Genomic DNA, 13,976 nt, shown 5'->3' with positions numbered 1-13,976 from the left:
CGATATGACCAAAATCTCATATCCCGATATTAAGACATCTATCGTCCGATAACGATATAAATCACAAAAATGTAACATTTTCTGTAAATTCTGTGAATCTCGGGCAGCTCGACTTGCGTGAAGTGTTTCCAGCTGGGCGTCGCGTACCTGGAGTCCAGTGTTTTAACTGATGCATGAAACGATACATTTTTAGACATAAGTTGTAACAGCCGCCGTTTTCTTTGTGAGTATTTATTACACAGCGTGCTGCGGGGAAAAGCCTGTTCTAACGTTTGAGTCTAAGGTTTATTTTTTAGCACCTGACGGCTCTTTTTTGCTTCTCATCCGTAAATACTCTGCATCTTTCACGTGATTCAGTTTATTTTGAAAACTCTCAACAGGATCTTGAGCTTTATTGTGAAAGGTTTATGTGGAAAATAAACAAGCGGACACGAGGTGGTTTTACCGTCGTTGTTGCTAACGACAACGCATAAAAACAAGCGCTTGTCCGTCTGTAGTGTGGTTATATTAAACATAAGAGAAAGAGAGAACTTTAGGAAATTAATATAGCCACTACAGTGACCATCAAAATAATGAAAAAATATTGCCGTAAACAGTTTATTTTGCGACACCACGAAACAAACGATAGCGTAAAATGAAACGATAGACGTTTTTCTATCGTCATCCGATATATATCGTTATATCGAACAGCCCTACCCTATCATGTGATTTCCTGAGGTCAGATGGCCCAGGGTGTGAGTGGGTGTTAAGGCGTCCAGACGCTTTTCTTTCCAAGCTCCTTAGACTTTACATTATACATGCTTCCCTTAGGCAGTATCATCAAAAGGCATAGCATACATATTCACTGGTATGCAGATGACACCGTATGTGAAAAAACAGGTACATGACCTTTGAATTAGATTTGCAGATGGCCCACAGATTAATTTGAAACTGTCAACACCACTTTCATGTGAGTGGGCGGGAAAACCTTGGGTTAATTTAGAGAGCTGATAACCAGCTTCATGTAACTATTTATCCTGGTCCGGTGTTAAGGTAAGTTAATCCAGATAATGTAAAGAAACTCTTGATATGCTGACCTCGCTTCCTAGTATACAGGGCTCTGAGACAGTAGCATACTTGACTGCCTTTTTACCATCATGATTAATATTCACAATGAAAATAGTAGTTTAACATCCAGAAGTCTGTACAATGTGTCTCATTCACGCTTTCAGCCAAAGGTAAGAATTATAAATGGCTTCAAGGGCATACTCAGGCCTGTGAGACTCATTTAAAGCCCGGACAAGTCTGAAATTTTTTGTCCGGCACAGTGGCAAATGGCTGAAATGCGCTAACATTTAAATCAGATGTTGTGCCAAGGTACTTATGCCCGACAAATAATATCAGGCTGACCCTGCCGCAATTTGTTTCCCCTGTCCAAATCACTGACAAATGTGGTTTAAGAGCGTGTTATATTGAGCGTTAAAGTTAATGAATCGAGTTTACACAGACATTTTTTATCTTCATATTAGCCAAAAATGTCCCCAGATTGTTGAATAATCCCATTCAATACCATGTAATAACAAGCACGGTTTAGTGGAGGTTCTACTCTAAAAAGGGGAACCCACCTTAAACGGGAAGAGCAGTAGCGGAGCAAGAAACAATAGGAAATTTTAAATTTACGTTTTTAAAAATATAATTTATTTCGAATAAAATACCCTGGCCAGGGACAACACTTATTAAAATAAAATAAAAAAGCAAAATAGGATATTAATATAAAAAGTCCACTAAAACCGAAAAACTAAAAGTCCCAAAAATGGTCCGTTAAAATAGCGAAGACCGCAGCATCTCCACCAGGTCTCGCCGGCCGCCGCTGGGGGACAGGAGGGAAACGGCAGTCACTCTCCTTTTAATGACCGGAAATGCCTTTTAATCATTAGTTGGACGAGACTTACCCCACAAGGGCAGAGCACTGAACTCTTCCCGCTGCCATCCTAAGCCCAAGAGTGTGTCAGGTATCTCGCTCCCCGCCCGACATCCGGCGTACTTCTCTGCCCGTCTCCCAGCTGCAAATCTCCCGCACCGCTGCAGAATATTCCTTAATCCCCGTTGCCTCTCTGCAGCCCATTCGTCAGGGCCGCCGCCTGCCACCAGCTACTTCGCCATCTCTCCCGCCCTCTGTCCTGCCAGGCCCTCTTATGTGACCCCCCAGGTGTGTGCAATTAGTGATCAGGAGGGGGTGGAGTCTCTCCGTGACAAGTTAATATATACAATAAAAACATGCAATAAGACCATGAGAATGAAACACTGTACATTATTAAAAGATTAAAACTAGTAAAACACAGCAACACATGCAAAATAAAAACACTTAGTTAAACTTGTCCATTCCTCCTCGTGACATACCACGCGAAAACAATTAATGTATCATTTTCTGTTGTAACCCACAAACTGAACAGTAATGTAACAACACAATCTTTCACTTTTTCACAAAAGTAAATCACTACTTCGATGTGTAGTTGGTTATAATGAAGGCGGAGTCGACTCCAGATGCAGGGAAAAAAGTTCTGTCAGGGAAAACCTTGGCATGACACCTGTCTCCCAGTTTTCTGGGCCTTCATGCATTAATCACACTGCAGTTTCTGGTGTGTTTGAAAGCTGTTTAATAACTTAGTCATGCTGCTTTATGGTGGAAGCAGGCCGCACTGTTTGCATATGAATTGTTCTTGGTTATTATCACTTGTGCCAAATCTGAAGTATTTCCAAACAGCAAGTAATGGTGATCTGCTTCGAGAGACTAGCTCATCACCCTCTGCTGTGACATGCATTTTAATTCTGTTGGATATCTGTCTTTTAACATAGTGTTACTTGTCCAAATTATCCAGGAAACTTTAAGCTTTAAGCACAACTGTGATGGGCACAGGAAGGTGGTGATTTCATGTGTACAGTTCTGATCTTCTTCCAGATGTTTCGTCTCCATCCGTCTCCCAGTCTGGTATTTTCTTCTCTGTCCAGTGACCTCAGAGTGAGCGCTGAATGTGCCACAATGGCGCCCTCTAGTGTTAGCTTATAAAACAGACAAGGAGAAAGAACAGAGCCGAATGAAAGGACTCGTTTGTGTTCTCTCCTCTGCTGTAGCTGTGTGGTGCTGAGGTTAACTACACAACCCCTCGCCGCCTCCTTATACACAGGAGTGAGTACAAAAGGGTTCGTATGGACGCATCAGCCGGCCGTCCTTCTGCTCCACACTGTTAGCTGAAAGATGATGGGATCATCCTCTGTCCTGTATTTAAGGCTGAGAGTCTTTGTCCAGTCTCTTTTCCACAGCTACTGTCCACAGCACTGATCCACCTGCAGCACAGCCCCAGTCAGTTGTTTTATGATTTACATTGTGCACGTTTCCCTTCCAGTGAGCTTACAAAACCTCTGACAGGAGAAGTCAGGCATGTGTTTCCCCCACCTCCCCTTTTAGGCAGTAATAAAATAGAAAACCAGCAATCAAACAGGCTCAAGCTAGAGCACAAGCAAAGACAGCACCGGTGACTAAGTTCTCCCATACTGGACGTACGCTACCATGTGGGCTCAAACAGCAGCACATCAGCTCAGTTTACATACTGTTGACATCTTCATCAGAGGATCAGCAGGGAGCGCTGCTGAGCTGCAGTCGTCTCCACCAGAGTGACGGAGCAGGAATCACAAACAGCACAAACCCACCGTGTTGTTTCTACCCTGTTCAGGAGATCTGAGCCCCCATCCCTTTTTTTCATGTTGCAGCTCTGCACTGCAGGCCCTGAACGCCTCCCGGTTACCCTCAGTGTGCTTAGAGTTTAATTTACAACCGACGAGCTCACAGATCATCTGCAGGCAGGTGAATGAACCCTTAATGTGAGGATAGCAGCAGAGCTGAACTGAGGTCAGAAATAGTGAGGAACAGTGTCGACACAGTGAAGTCAGGTGTTTGGGAGATTTTCTGATTATCAGTTTGGGGGTGGAGGGGGTCGGTGTTAAATAACAAAGGTGGTGCAGGATGGAGAAAGGAGGAAGGAGGGAGCGGTGATGATATGGAGGAAGGTGTTTGGTTAAGCAGCAGGAAGGAGCTCATGCTGGAGTCTGAGTTTTTACTGTTGGCCTTTTTCTGCTTTTTGTTTATTGTTGTCTGACACGGGCCCGCCTACGCTTGAGTGATGCAGACGTGATATCACACTCACACAGTGACAGCCGCTCCCACACACACACACACACACACACACACGCACACACACACACACACACACGTCAGTCAGAATACACATGTGCCAGAAATAAGGGGTCAGACAGGAGCAGCATCAGTCTCTGCTCTGTTTTGTTAATAACGTAGAAAAATAATTTTGTACAATCAAGCTACATCGACGGACGCTTTACCTCACGTACCCTAACAAGAAAAAGTAGTGACAGTAAGATGAAGGGCTGCACATGACACCATGACTGAGTTCACAGCTGTTGCTTTGATTCTAACGTTTAAGACTTTTGGCATCGACTCCGTTTTAATAAATGAGCGCTGGGAGGCGTCGTTTGACTTCAGGAGCTCCTGCGATGCTCTTACTCTGCGAGAGAAAACCAAAAACCAAAAGTAGCAAACATGGAGCGATATGACTCGTTTAGATTTTGGGAAACGTGCATCGACAGGTACAGTGTCCTTTTCCCCGCGTCTTTAAAAATAATTCATGCATAGATCCCCCACTGAGAAAACCCTTTTATATACTTTCTCCTTTGTACACATTTTATATAGAACTATATATAATATCATTTCTCTATATCTATATTTTCAGAAAAATTCTTTCCACACAATAAAAAACAACAATTAAACAAATGCTTCAAACAAAACAACAAAGAAAGAGAAGATGAAAGAAAGAAAACCACGACTGAGGGCCAGTTTGGCACTTTGTCATGAGAACATGACAGAACTCTGTTAGTTGACGGTAAATAGCGATACTCTATTTTTCTTTCGTTTTTCTTCTCCCTCGATGAGAAAGCAAACACAGCAGTACTTACTTGGCACCTAAAAATGCTGGTAGAATGAAAGATATCAGTGTTTTCATAGTTATATGTTTAGTGTACGCCTCCCCCTCCAAACTGCTCAGCAGATCGGGAATTTTTAGAGAAGAGCAGGAGGGAGGCATGTCACATGAGAGGAAGAGAGCAGTAATAAAACACGGATGTAGAAAAGAGAAGCATAATGTGCACATAACACACAGGAGATGGAAAAAGAGATGACGCTAAAAAAGAGAAAACAGCAAGGAGCGAGAGAGCATTCGTCCCTTTGACGAATGTTGGAGGTCTTGAGCCTGGAAACAGCAGACCGTCTTTGAAAACAGTATCTTTGAAAGATCTGAGTCACCCACCCCACCCCACCCCCACCCAAACTGCTCATCTGCTGCTGTACACTTCAGTTGCACCTCCACATGCCACCAGTGGAGGGAGCTGCCAAGTTTTACAGCACATGACGCAGCAGGTGTAGTTGCTTTTGGAGAAAGAAGAGAATAAGAGGACAGAACGAAGGCCCATGTCCAGAGGCCTCCCTTCCAGAGCGGTAGCAGAGCCAGTGTTCCTGGTCCCTAGGTGGCGCTGTGTCGGGCCTGTCCCTACTATACCCTGGTGGTGGAGTGGGGTGGGGCAGGGTGTTGTTGTGGCCGGTGGAGGGGAACGTGTTGAAGGCGTGAAGAGGCTGCATGCTGGTGATGGTGCTGGGGATCATGGTGATGGTGTTTGGCGTCATCAGCGGCACGTCGTCGGGGGCACGGCGCAGCGCCAGGGTGTAGTCGGGAGGGCAGGCGGGCCGCAGGATGTCGTGGGGCCGCAGGGGCTCCATGTCGTGGTGAGCGTCGGGCTCCGAGTGCTTCATCTGCAGGGACATGATCTCTTCCTCCTGGCTGTGAGCCAGGTCGTTGGCGGGGCCGCCCCGCTGAGGGGACAGCCGGTGCCGGCGCATCTCGTGCCGCTTGTCACGCTTGTAGTAAAGGGCGGCGAAGGCCAGGATGTTGAGGAAGAGGAGCGACGCTCCAACCGCAACTGTCACGCTCAGTTCGGTGGAGTAGTCGCGGGTGTCTCCGGGAAAGAGGTCCTGGGGCGGGCACTCTGAGCCCTCGGGCTCAGGATCTGACGGGAAGGTAGGGTAAGGATGACGAGTGGTTCGAGGAACGTTGTTTCTGGGCCTCGTGGTGCCGGGGTCACGGCCTGCAGGGGAGCGCGTAGTGGTGGGAAAGAGCACGTCGTGCAGGCTGTGAAGATGAGGGACTAATTCCAGCCAAAAGGCCACTTTGTTAGCTCTGTAGTTGTCTCTGACACGAGGTTTCAAACCGATGTGAAGGTACTGCTTGTCCTTCGAGTTGAACTTGGTCCAGATGACCTCCTCGAAGCGGTTGGGCTTGGTATGAATGAACTTGGTGTCCTGAGGGACGGGCAGGTTGGGGTCCCTGGTGGAGCATAAAGGTTAAACGTTTCAGTTCAAAGTTATACTCAGTCTCCATTATAAGTAACATGTGGCATCAATACACTGAATACAGACAAGAGGCCCATTCTCTGTGCAACCTTTAAACTATCTAAGACCAACCGGCTGCTCTGGGATCTGGATGCTTTTGGTGAACCAGTATGTTCAATTCTTCAAAGCCACACGGGAATTAAACTAGCAACCCAGATTCAAGTATTCAAGAGGACTACAAGGCTATAAGCATTTTAATTACAGATTCACACTAAAACAAAAAAGATGACATAAAACTAAGTCAGCCGGCAGATTCAGCCCATAATAAGCAGCTGCTATTATTGCACCACTATCATACTTTACTGCAACAGTTCTATGGTAGCATCGCCTGTTAGAGTGTTAAAGCAAAGCACATGACAACAGTAGAAACACTTTAGGATTTCTACCACAATAAAAAATTCAATAGATCAAAGAATTTAATGTTTAATTAATTTAATTTAATGTAATTCATTTTGTAATTGTTTACAGCTGATCCTAAGAAACCTTTCATTCTTAATATAGGCGCTAATAAATTACATATCTCAGTTTTTCTTTGTACCTCTCTAGCAGTGATCAGTCAGGGGACCTGAAGGGACCACGATCACCGCACCACAATTTCTCTGTTCTTGAAAGGCTCTTCATGTTACATCTGTGTTGATCATTTTTGACAGAGCCTATAGTTAAAACTGGAGCACACGACCCTAAATCAACCCTCAGTCCTGCTGATATAGGCTCAGTTTGCAGTGGGAAACTTCCCATGATGCATTGACTTCATCATCCAACTGTGTTTACATGTCGCTGCTACATTTCATTAACTTTTCTTTCTTTCTCCTGTAATTTGATTGTTCTCGCTCTCTCTTTAGCTCAAATTATAGACTGAATGATATTTAATTTTTTTCAACTTCTTCAAAAAACTGTAAAATCTGAGATTATGTTTAATTTAAATCATCACTAATTTGATCTGGTTAAAGTGTTACAGAGACTGAGCCCTGAGCCATTTAAGTCCTGTGACATGTTAACAGACTTAGACAACTTTACCTGAACTGTAAGAAAACGGAAACACTTTGGAAACACATTAAAGTCTACAGCTAAATCAACACCTTTGCTTGATAAGCCTGTAGTTCTGTCAGAGAACAAACCGTAACAGCTACAGTTTACACTACTATGACATGAGGCCTACCCAGTCTTTGCGAAGTTAGTCCAGTAAGTCATGACCACAGCGCTCAGCATCACATCGTTCTTGGAGAAGTTGCACGGGAACAGGTCCGTGGCACCGATCATCGGTACGCCGAACACGTAAGGTATCTCGTCTCCGTGCGCGGCGTCGGCCCACTCGGGCCGCGTCTCGGTCTGGCAGTGGTGGTAGAACGTGTAAAAGTAAACTGGGGACTGAAACTCAGCATGGAGTTTGGCAGTGGCCACAGCTGGTGCCACCCACTGGTGGTCCGTAAGCAGGGCCAACAGAGTCTTCCACCGCATGTCGCCGTTGTCCCTGTCCGCCCAGTCTGTGTACATGAACTTAATGGTCTCCCTCAGGATGTCTTTGCCTGGTGAAGAAGCACAGGAGGGGAAGAAAGATAAAAGTGAAAAACTGCTAAGAGTAAAGTAACAGCAGTGCGAGATATTTTTTAAGAGATCGGTCTGATCGAAAGATATGAAACCAAAGCACACGTTGGTGAGATGAACCAAGAGCCAGGAAGCGAGTGAAAAATCTAGAGAGGAAAAAAAAGTCTTTCACATAACAGAAGGAGTGACAGGCAGTAGAGAGGAAGCATGGCTGCATTATCCAAACATGTCTGTACTGTGACTGTGGTCCGGCTGTGAGGGGTTCGCAGGCCGATCTGTCAGAAACAACGACGCTGAGATTGGGAGCCGACTACCTGGGGGATGATAGCATTACTGCCCACAGAGCCTCAAAGGTTAAGGCGCAGACACGCCGTGATGTGGATGGGTGGCTCTCTTTAGCACTTGTCTTGTTTGATTCACTTCACATTTTACATTTTACTGATTCCATTCTTTACTCGCAGGTTTTAAACGCTTAAAGCACTTTCACAGGTTTTGATATTCTTTTGAAAATTCATGTGAACTCAAGCTGTCAGAACTGTAATGTATGCTTTGATAATTGCCCACATTTGTCATTTTGACGATTATCTGTTTATTTGAATGAATACAGCAAAAAGAAAAAAAACTAAGAAACCAACTAATGCAGCTCCTAATAAGACAAAACCTGATGCTGCTGCAAAACGCAGTTAAGTGAGAGGAGGCTGTAAAATGGAATAACTGAAAAAGTGGCAGTGTACAGAGGTGGCGTCCTCACCCTAGAGGTTGTCAACAAAGTTGGAGATGGTGTAGTTGAACGCCGCAGCTGAGATGCCGTCGTTGTCCTCACTGTCGTCCACAAACTTCAGCCCCTCTCCCTGGTTCACTCCTATCAGGATGTCATAGTTTAGGAACTCCCCCTGGTGGAGAAAATAAGGAAGAACATGCTGAGTGCTGGAACAGAGCCTGTGTGCATCACAAGTCTACAACAGGAAGTGCAGCTGAAACACAGCTTTGGGAATTGGCAGCATTTCATTTCCCAGTAAACAAAATAAAGAATAGCTGTTGGCATGAAATTCCTACTATAAACTGTGAATACTGCAATATATGAAGGGTTCATATGCATTTTTCAGGGTCAAATTCAAGCACTTTTTAAGCACATTCAAGGTCCATTTTCAAGCTTTTCCAGCACATTACCAAAAAAGAGAAAGTATGTTTCACTTTGCATCACCTCAGTAAGACCATGTAAACATTTAAACAAATCATCTTAGGACGACTTAAATGTCTTTTGTCCCCTTTTTGTTAAAAGAGAAAAATGCACCACACAAAAATAGTGAAAAAGGAAACGGTTGCCTTACATGCATATAGTGTACAAACTCAACAAACACATTCCTCTTAAAAATTAAGATGTGCAAATGTGAACAAATCAACTTGTTAGAGATCTTCATCTCCACTTGAAATAAACAACAACCCAGAAAACAGGAAAACTGCACCAAACACCACAAACACCAACAAATTAATGTCTTCTCATCAGATATTGATGCTTCTTTCTTGTGTGACACACAAAAATAATAGGAGACAGATGTTTGTTTGTTTTTTTGTTCTTTTTAACTAGTTAAGCACCCACGACCCATAAAATGGGGACATTTCATTTTCGAGCAGGAAGCTCCCCCTTTTTGTTAAACCCTTTAGATCAGGGGTCGGCAACTTGCGGCTCCGGAGCCGCATGCGGCTCTTTAGTCCTTATAGTGCGGCTCCGCTGGGAAAATAAATTAGTATTTAGCTGAAGTGTATTTTATTTATGTTAGTTCTTTTTTTTTTTAACTTGTAGTTATAAATTGGAAGATTATTGTGATTTTGCAATATACAAATAAAATTATATTTTGTTATTTTTTCATCACTGGGGCCGCAGGATGTCGTGGGGTCGCAGGGGCTCCATGTCGTGGTGAGCGTCGTGCTCCGAGTGCTTCATCTGCAGGGACATGATCTCTTCCTGCACGGCGTTTCGCCGGTTTATCGAGACTTTCAACCCCAGGTAGGCCAATTATGGCTCTTTGGGTCTTAAAGGTTGCTGACCCCTGCTTTAGATGAACAGAGATTTTTAATTAAATACATATTCTTTAATAAATGTTCTCTTTTATAAAAAGTAGGATAATTTAAAAAAAAAACTTTTATTATAGCTCTATTGCGTAGAAAAAAAAACTGTTTTGTTTTCTGTTGTCTGTTATATAATATTAGGGATGTTTGTGACAATTAATTTCTTAATCGGCTGGACTAACCAATACTCCACAACTAGGAAACACTGAAATTTTAAGTTAAGTTTGAAAACAGTTTAAAAAAAAATACCCCATTCCAAAATGTCTTGTGACAATCTCATTGGCTTAGGGAGTGATGATGTCATAGGGAGATCTTTGATGTTTTTCCTTAAATAGGGGTGAGACACAGCAAGTTTTAGTTCGTTTCAGCAGCATCTGTGTTTGCAGCCTACGAAACGTTCACCACAGAAACATTTGGAAAGCTTTTCAAAGTCATTGTATAGAAACTCCAACATGTTTCCAAGAAACAAACAACCACTTCAAAAAGATTACGCCGCCTCTCCTTCCTGGCGTGGTCGGCCAATTTCCCCAAATGGCGTCTCATCCTTCCAAAGGGCATTAGAGGAGAGTAGGAAGGAAAACTACCTTCTCCAGAAAAAAATGCAACAAATTGAAGACGAGAAACTTCAACTGGAGGACAAGTGTAGACGAATGGAAGCCCAAAATAAAGAGCTGGAAGAAAGACAACAGCGCCAGCCGGACATAAAAATTATTAATGAGGGCTGGGGAATCAAGTTTGCTCAGGCCCGAGAGCAAATTGTGCACCTCATTAAAGAAAATAAGCAAAAGAGCGCAGAACTAAAAGAAATGACCAACCAGCTCCAAGACAAGAAAACGATGACTGATAAGACACAAAGGGATCTCCAATACATCGACCAAATGGATCAGCTGCTCCAAAGACAGCTCCGTGAAGTTGTGGAAGAAAAGAGAAAAATCCAACAACAGAAGGAAGAGCAGGACAAAAATCAAAGAGACTTGCAGCACGAACTGAAGAGCATGCAGGAAAAATACCAAATGCTGAAAGAAAGCCTGGATGAAACACTGCGCCAAAATAAAGACCTTCTTCAACAGAAAGAGCAACAGCAGGAAAGACTGGAAGAAGGAAAACGTATTGTCCAGGACTTTGAGTCTAAAAATCTAAAACTGCAAGAGTTTTGTAATCAGCTGGAGGACAAAGTAACTAAAGTGGAAGATGAAAAGGACAAACTGGAGAAACGCTGCTCACAGATGCAGAAAAGGATCGATCAGATAGCGAGAAACAACTCCGAGCTCGTTAAGGGGATTTTGGTGGAATTCAATAACTTGAAGCGTGAAAACACTCAAATGCAGGCACAAAAACAACAACAAGACAAAATACATGAAGACCTGCAGCTCACGCTCCAAGAAATCCAGAAAAGAAACGAGCAGTTAGAAGACAAGCACAAAGAAGTCCAAGAGAGAAATGCAGACATGCACAAGGACAAGCTGATACAGGAGGCAACATCCAAACAACTCAAAGACAAGCTTGAAGAACAACAAGCAACATTAGAAGAGGTGGAACAAAGATGTAAGAAACTTGAAAAGCAAAACACAGAAACAATCGATGAGTTGAGAAATCTCATCCTGGAGAAAAAAGCGCTCGTGGAAAAGTGCATGAAAAAGAAGACAAAATGGTTCCGCTTGTTCCGGAGGAGAGACGCTACTGCTTCCTCACCTGATGTAGCCTCGTTTTGCTCCACCTCTGTTAACCCCCCTAACCAGTCCCGGCAGTTGACTGTCCCCTCCTGAGCCTGGTTCTGCCGGAGGTTTCTGCCCGTTTAAAGGCAGTTTTTCCTCCCCACTGTCGCCAAGTGCTTGCTCAGAGGGGATTGTTGGGGTTTTCTCTCCTCTACCTTTTTTTTCTTTATTTACTTGTTTAACTTTTTTCATTATTACTTCATTTTACCTTGTTTCTTTATTTACTTGTTTACCTTTTTTCATTATTTACTTGTTTAACTTTTTTCATTATTACTTCATTTTACCTTGTTTCTTTATTTAGTTGTTTACCTTTTTTCATTATTTGCTTGTTTAACTTTTTTCATTATTACTTCATTTTACCTTGTTTCTTTATTTACTTGTTTACCTTTTTTCATTATTTGCTTGTTTAACTTTTTTTTCAAATTATCTAAATAATAAACCAATTGAATTTATCCTTTGAGTATTTTTCATCTCATCTTTACAGAATTTTTCCAAAACATTTTCAAACATTCAGATCTGTCTTTATTGTCTTCTTGAAACCTCATAGATGGTGAACTAAAAACCCGGAATATGGTTTGAAACATTGTTTCAGCTGAAACCGGCATAACATGCTTGTGTGTGTGTGTGTGTGTGTGTGTGTGTGTGTGTGTGTGTGTGTCAGGGTATCACTAGTTAGGTCATCATGTTTAGTCTCATTCACTCCAAAATTGTTTAGGCCAAATCTTTAAAACAGTGTCATTGCATACACATTTTCAATTCACTTCAATCGCACAAATGCAGAAATAATTATTTGCAGTATCTTATTTATTATGAGAATGTCATGACTGATCATTTGCACCTACACCACCAAAAATGGGGGCAAAAGCGAGGAGATCACGTTTAATCGGTTATAACAAGAGGTCAGAAATATAAGTGCCAACATGAGTAATGTGTCCACAGACACCTCAGAATCTTGGCTAAGAGCTCATATAAACCATTTCTACAACCAGCAAACAAAGCAAAGACACCAAACAGTTAAAAGAGCAGTGACGTCACCACAAATCTTTGGTCAGGTAATATCCATATTTTGATTGATGATTTTCTGGAGTTAAATGTGAACCAAAGCATATTTTCAAAGGTGTTATATGCTATAAAATACTTTTAAATAAAATAATCTCTAATAAATTAGGTGTGGGAAATAAAAAAATTGAATTTTTCTATGTTTGAGTCACAGTAACTTTTAGTTACAACACTTTCAAGTAAATTTAAGAGCCACATCTGAAATTCAAGCACTTTTCAAACTTTGAAAAGACAATATTACAATTCAAGCATTTTCAAGGATTTCAAGAACCCTGTTGTGAAAAGATTTTGTTTATTATTCAAATATGCTTTGCTTGTGATTGTGTAAACTCTGAATGACGATTCACCCTGATAAACATGAAGCCTTGCCTATGCTTATCAAATGCCTGTGAAGACAAGTTCCTGTGTAAAGAGGAACGGAAAGTGCCACTTAAGCAGACGTTTAGTATAGTACGGACAGAATGTTTAGTAAGATATGCATTTGTCAGTTAAGCAATCTATATTCTGAGAACAGGCGGAGACTGCCTCCGTCTGCTGTGTAACCTACATGCCTATATAACCTGCAATAAAGAAGTGTACTGTGTGATTCTCTCTCGAGACGATTCACCCATGTACATGTGATTGATTGATTATATTGTCTCACTGTGTCTCTGTTTTACTTGGCAGCCTTCTATTTGGGAATTTTCCCCCAACATTTCTTGGTCCTTCGAAGCCGGATGGGACGGCCTATTTAAAGCAGCTCCCATAAGAGGCACCTCACCAGGTCCCGTCGGTGCGAGAAGCCCACGTTGAAGTCTGCCGGCAGCTCACGCACTAGGTGTGTGATAAAACCCAAGAGCGTGAATTCGGGTCTTGGTCAACGTTTTACAAGCGGTCCGCACCGTCGGGGGCTGATCAGGTGCATCTGAAGAAACCAGCGCCAAGGTAGGACAGACTACTTTGAGATAATAAAGGTTTGCGCAAAAACGAAAACGAAACTTAAAAGAAAATAGACTCGTCCAAGAGAGACTGGAAGCATTAAAGCTCGTCTTGAGGACTGGTAGTCAGCTCGCCTTAAGAGGGTTGGAAGCAGTAAAATAAATATTGAGCTCGTCTAA

General features: G+C 42.7%; 1 protein-coding gene, 1 long non-coding RNA gene and 1 pseudogene across 2 annotated transcripts; 1 reads left to right on the top strand and 2 right to left on the bottom strand.

Annotated features, from left to right (window-relative positions):
• Positions 1-1,654: 1,654 nt before the first annotated feature.
• LOC109196170 (uncharacterized) lies at positions 1,655-2,112 on the bottom strand. Its single transcript, XR_002057640.1, has 2 exons — positions 1,932-2,112; positions 1,655-1,849 (listed from the first exon to the last, which is right to left on the bottom strand). It is a non-coding gene; the product is annotated as an uncharacterized LOC109196170 (long non-coding RNA).
• A 2,000-nt stretch (positions 2,113-4,112) lies between these two features.
• The window catches only part of LOC109195273 (neuroligin-2-like), a 95,666-nt pseudogene continuing 85,802 nt past the window's right edge, over positions 4,113-13,976 (bottom strand).
• LOC109196171 (interaptin-like) lies at positions 10,427-11,983 on the top strand. The gene has a single exon (XM_019349519.2). The coding sequence runs from the start codon at positions 10,558-10,560 to the stop codon at positions 11,869-11,871; it is 1,314 nt and encodes a 437-aa protein (XP_019205064.1). The 5' UTR covers positions 10,427-10,557; the 3' UTR covers positions 11,872-11,983.

The sequence above is a fragment of the Oreochromis niloticus genome, linkage group LG3 (assembly GCF_001858045.2).
Source record: "Oreochromis niloticus isolate F11D_XX linkage group LG3, O_niloticus_UMD_NMBU, whole genome shotgun sequence".
NCBI lineage: Eukaryota > Metazoa > Chordata > Actinopteri > Cichliformes > Cichlidae > Oreochromis > Oreochromis niloticus.
Note: the sequence above shows the minus strand (reverse complement) of the source record. Positions and strands in the feature narration are given on the sequence as shown.

What these genes read in the sequence shown, in the direction of transcription:
- LOC109196171 (XM_019349519.2), top strand. Translation starts at nt 10,558, where the DNA reads ATGTTTCCAAGAAACAAACAACCACTTCAAAAAGATTACGCCGCCTCT.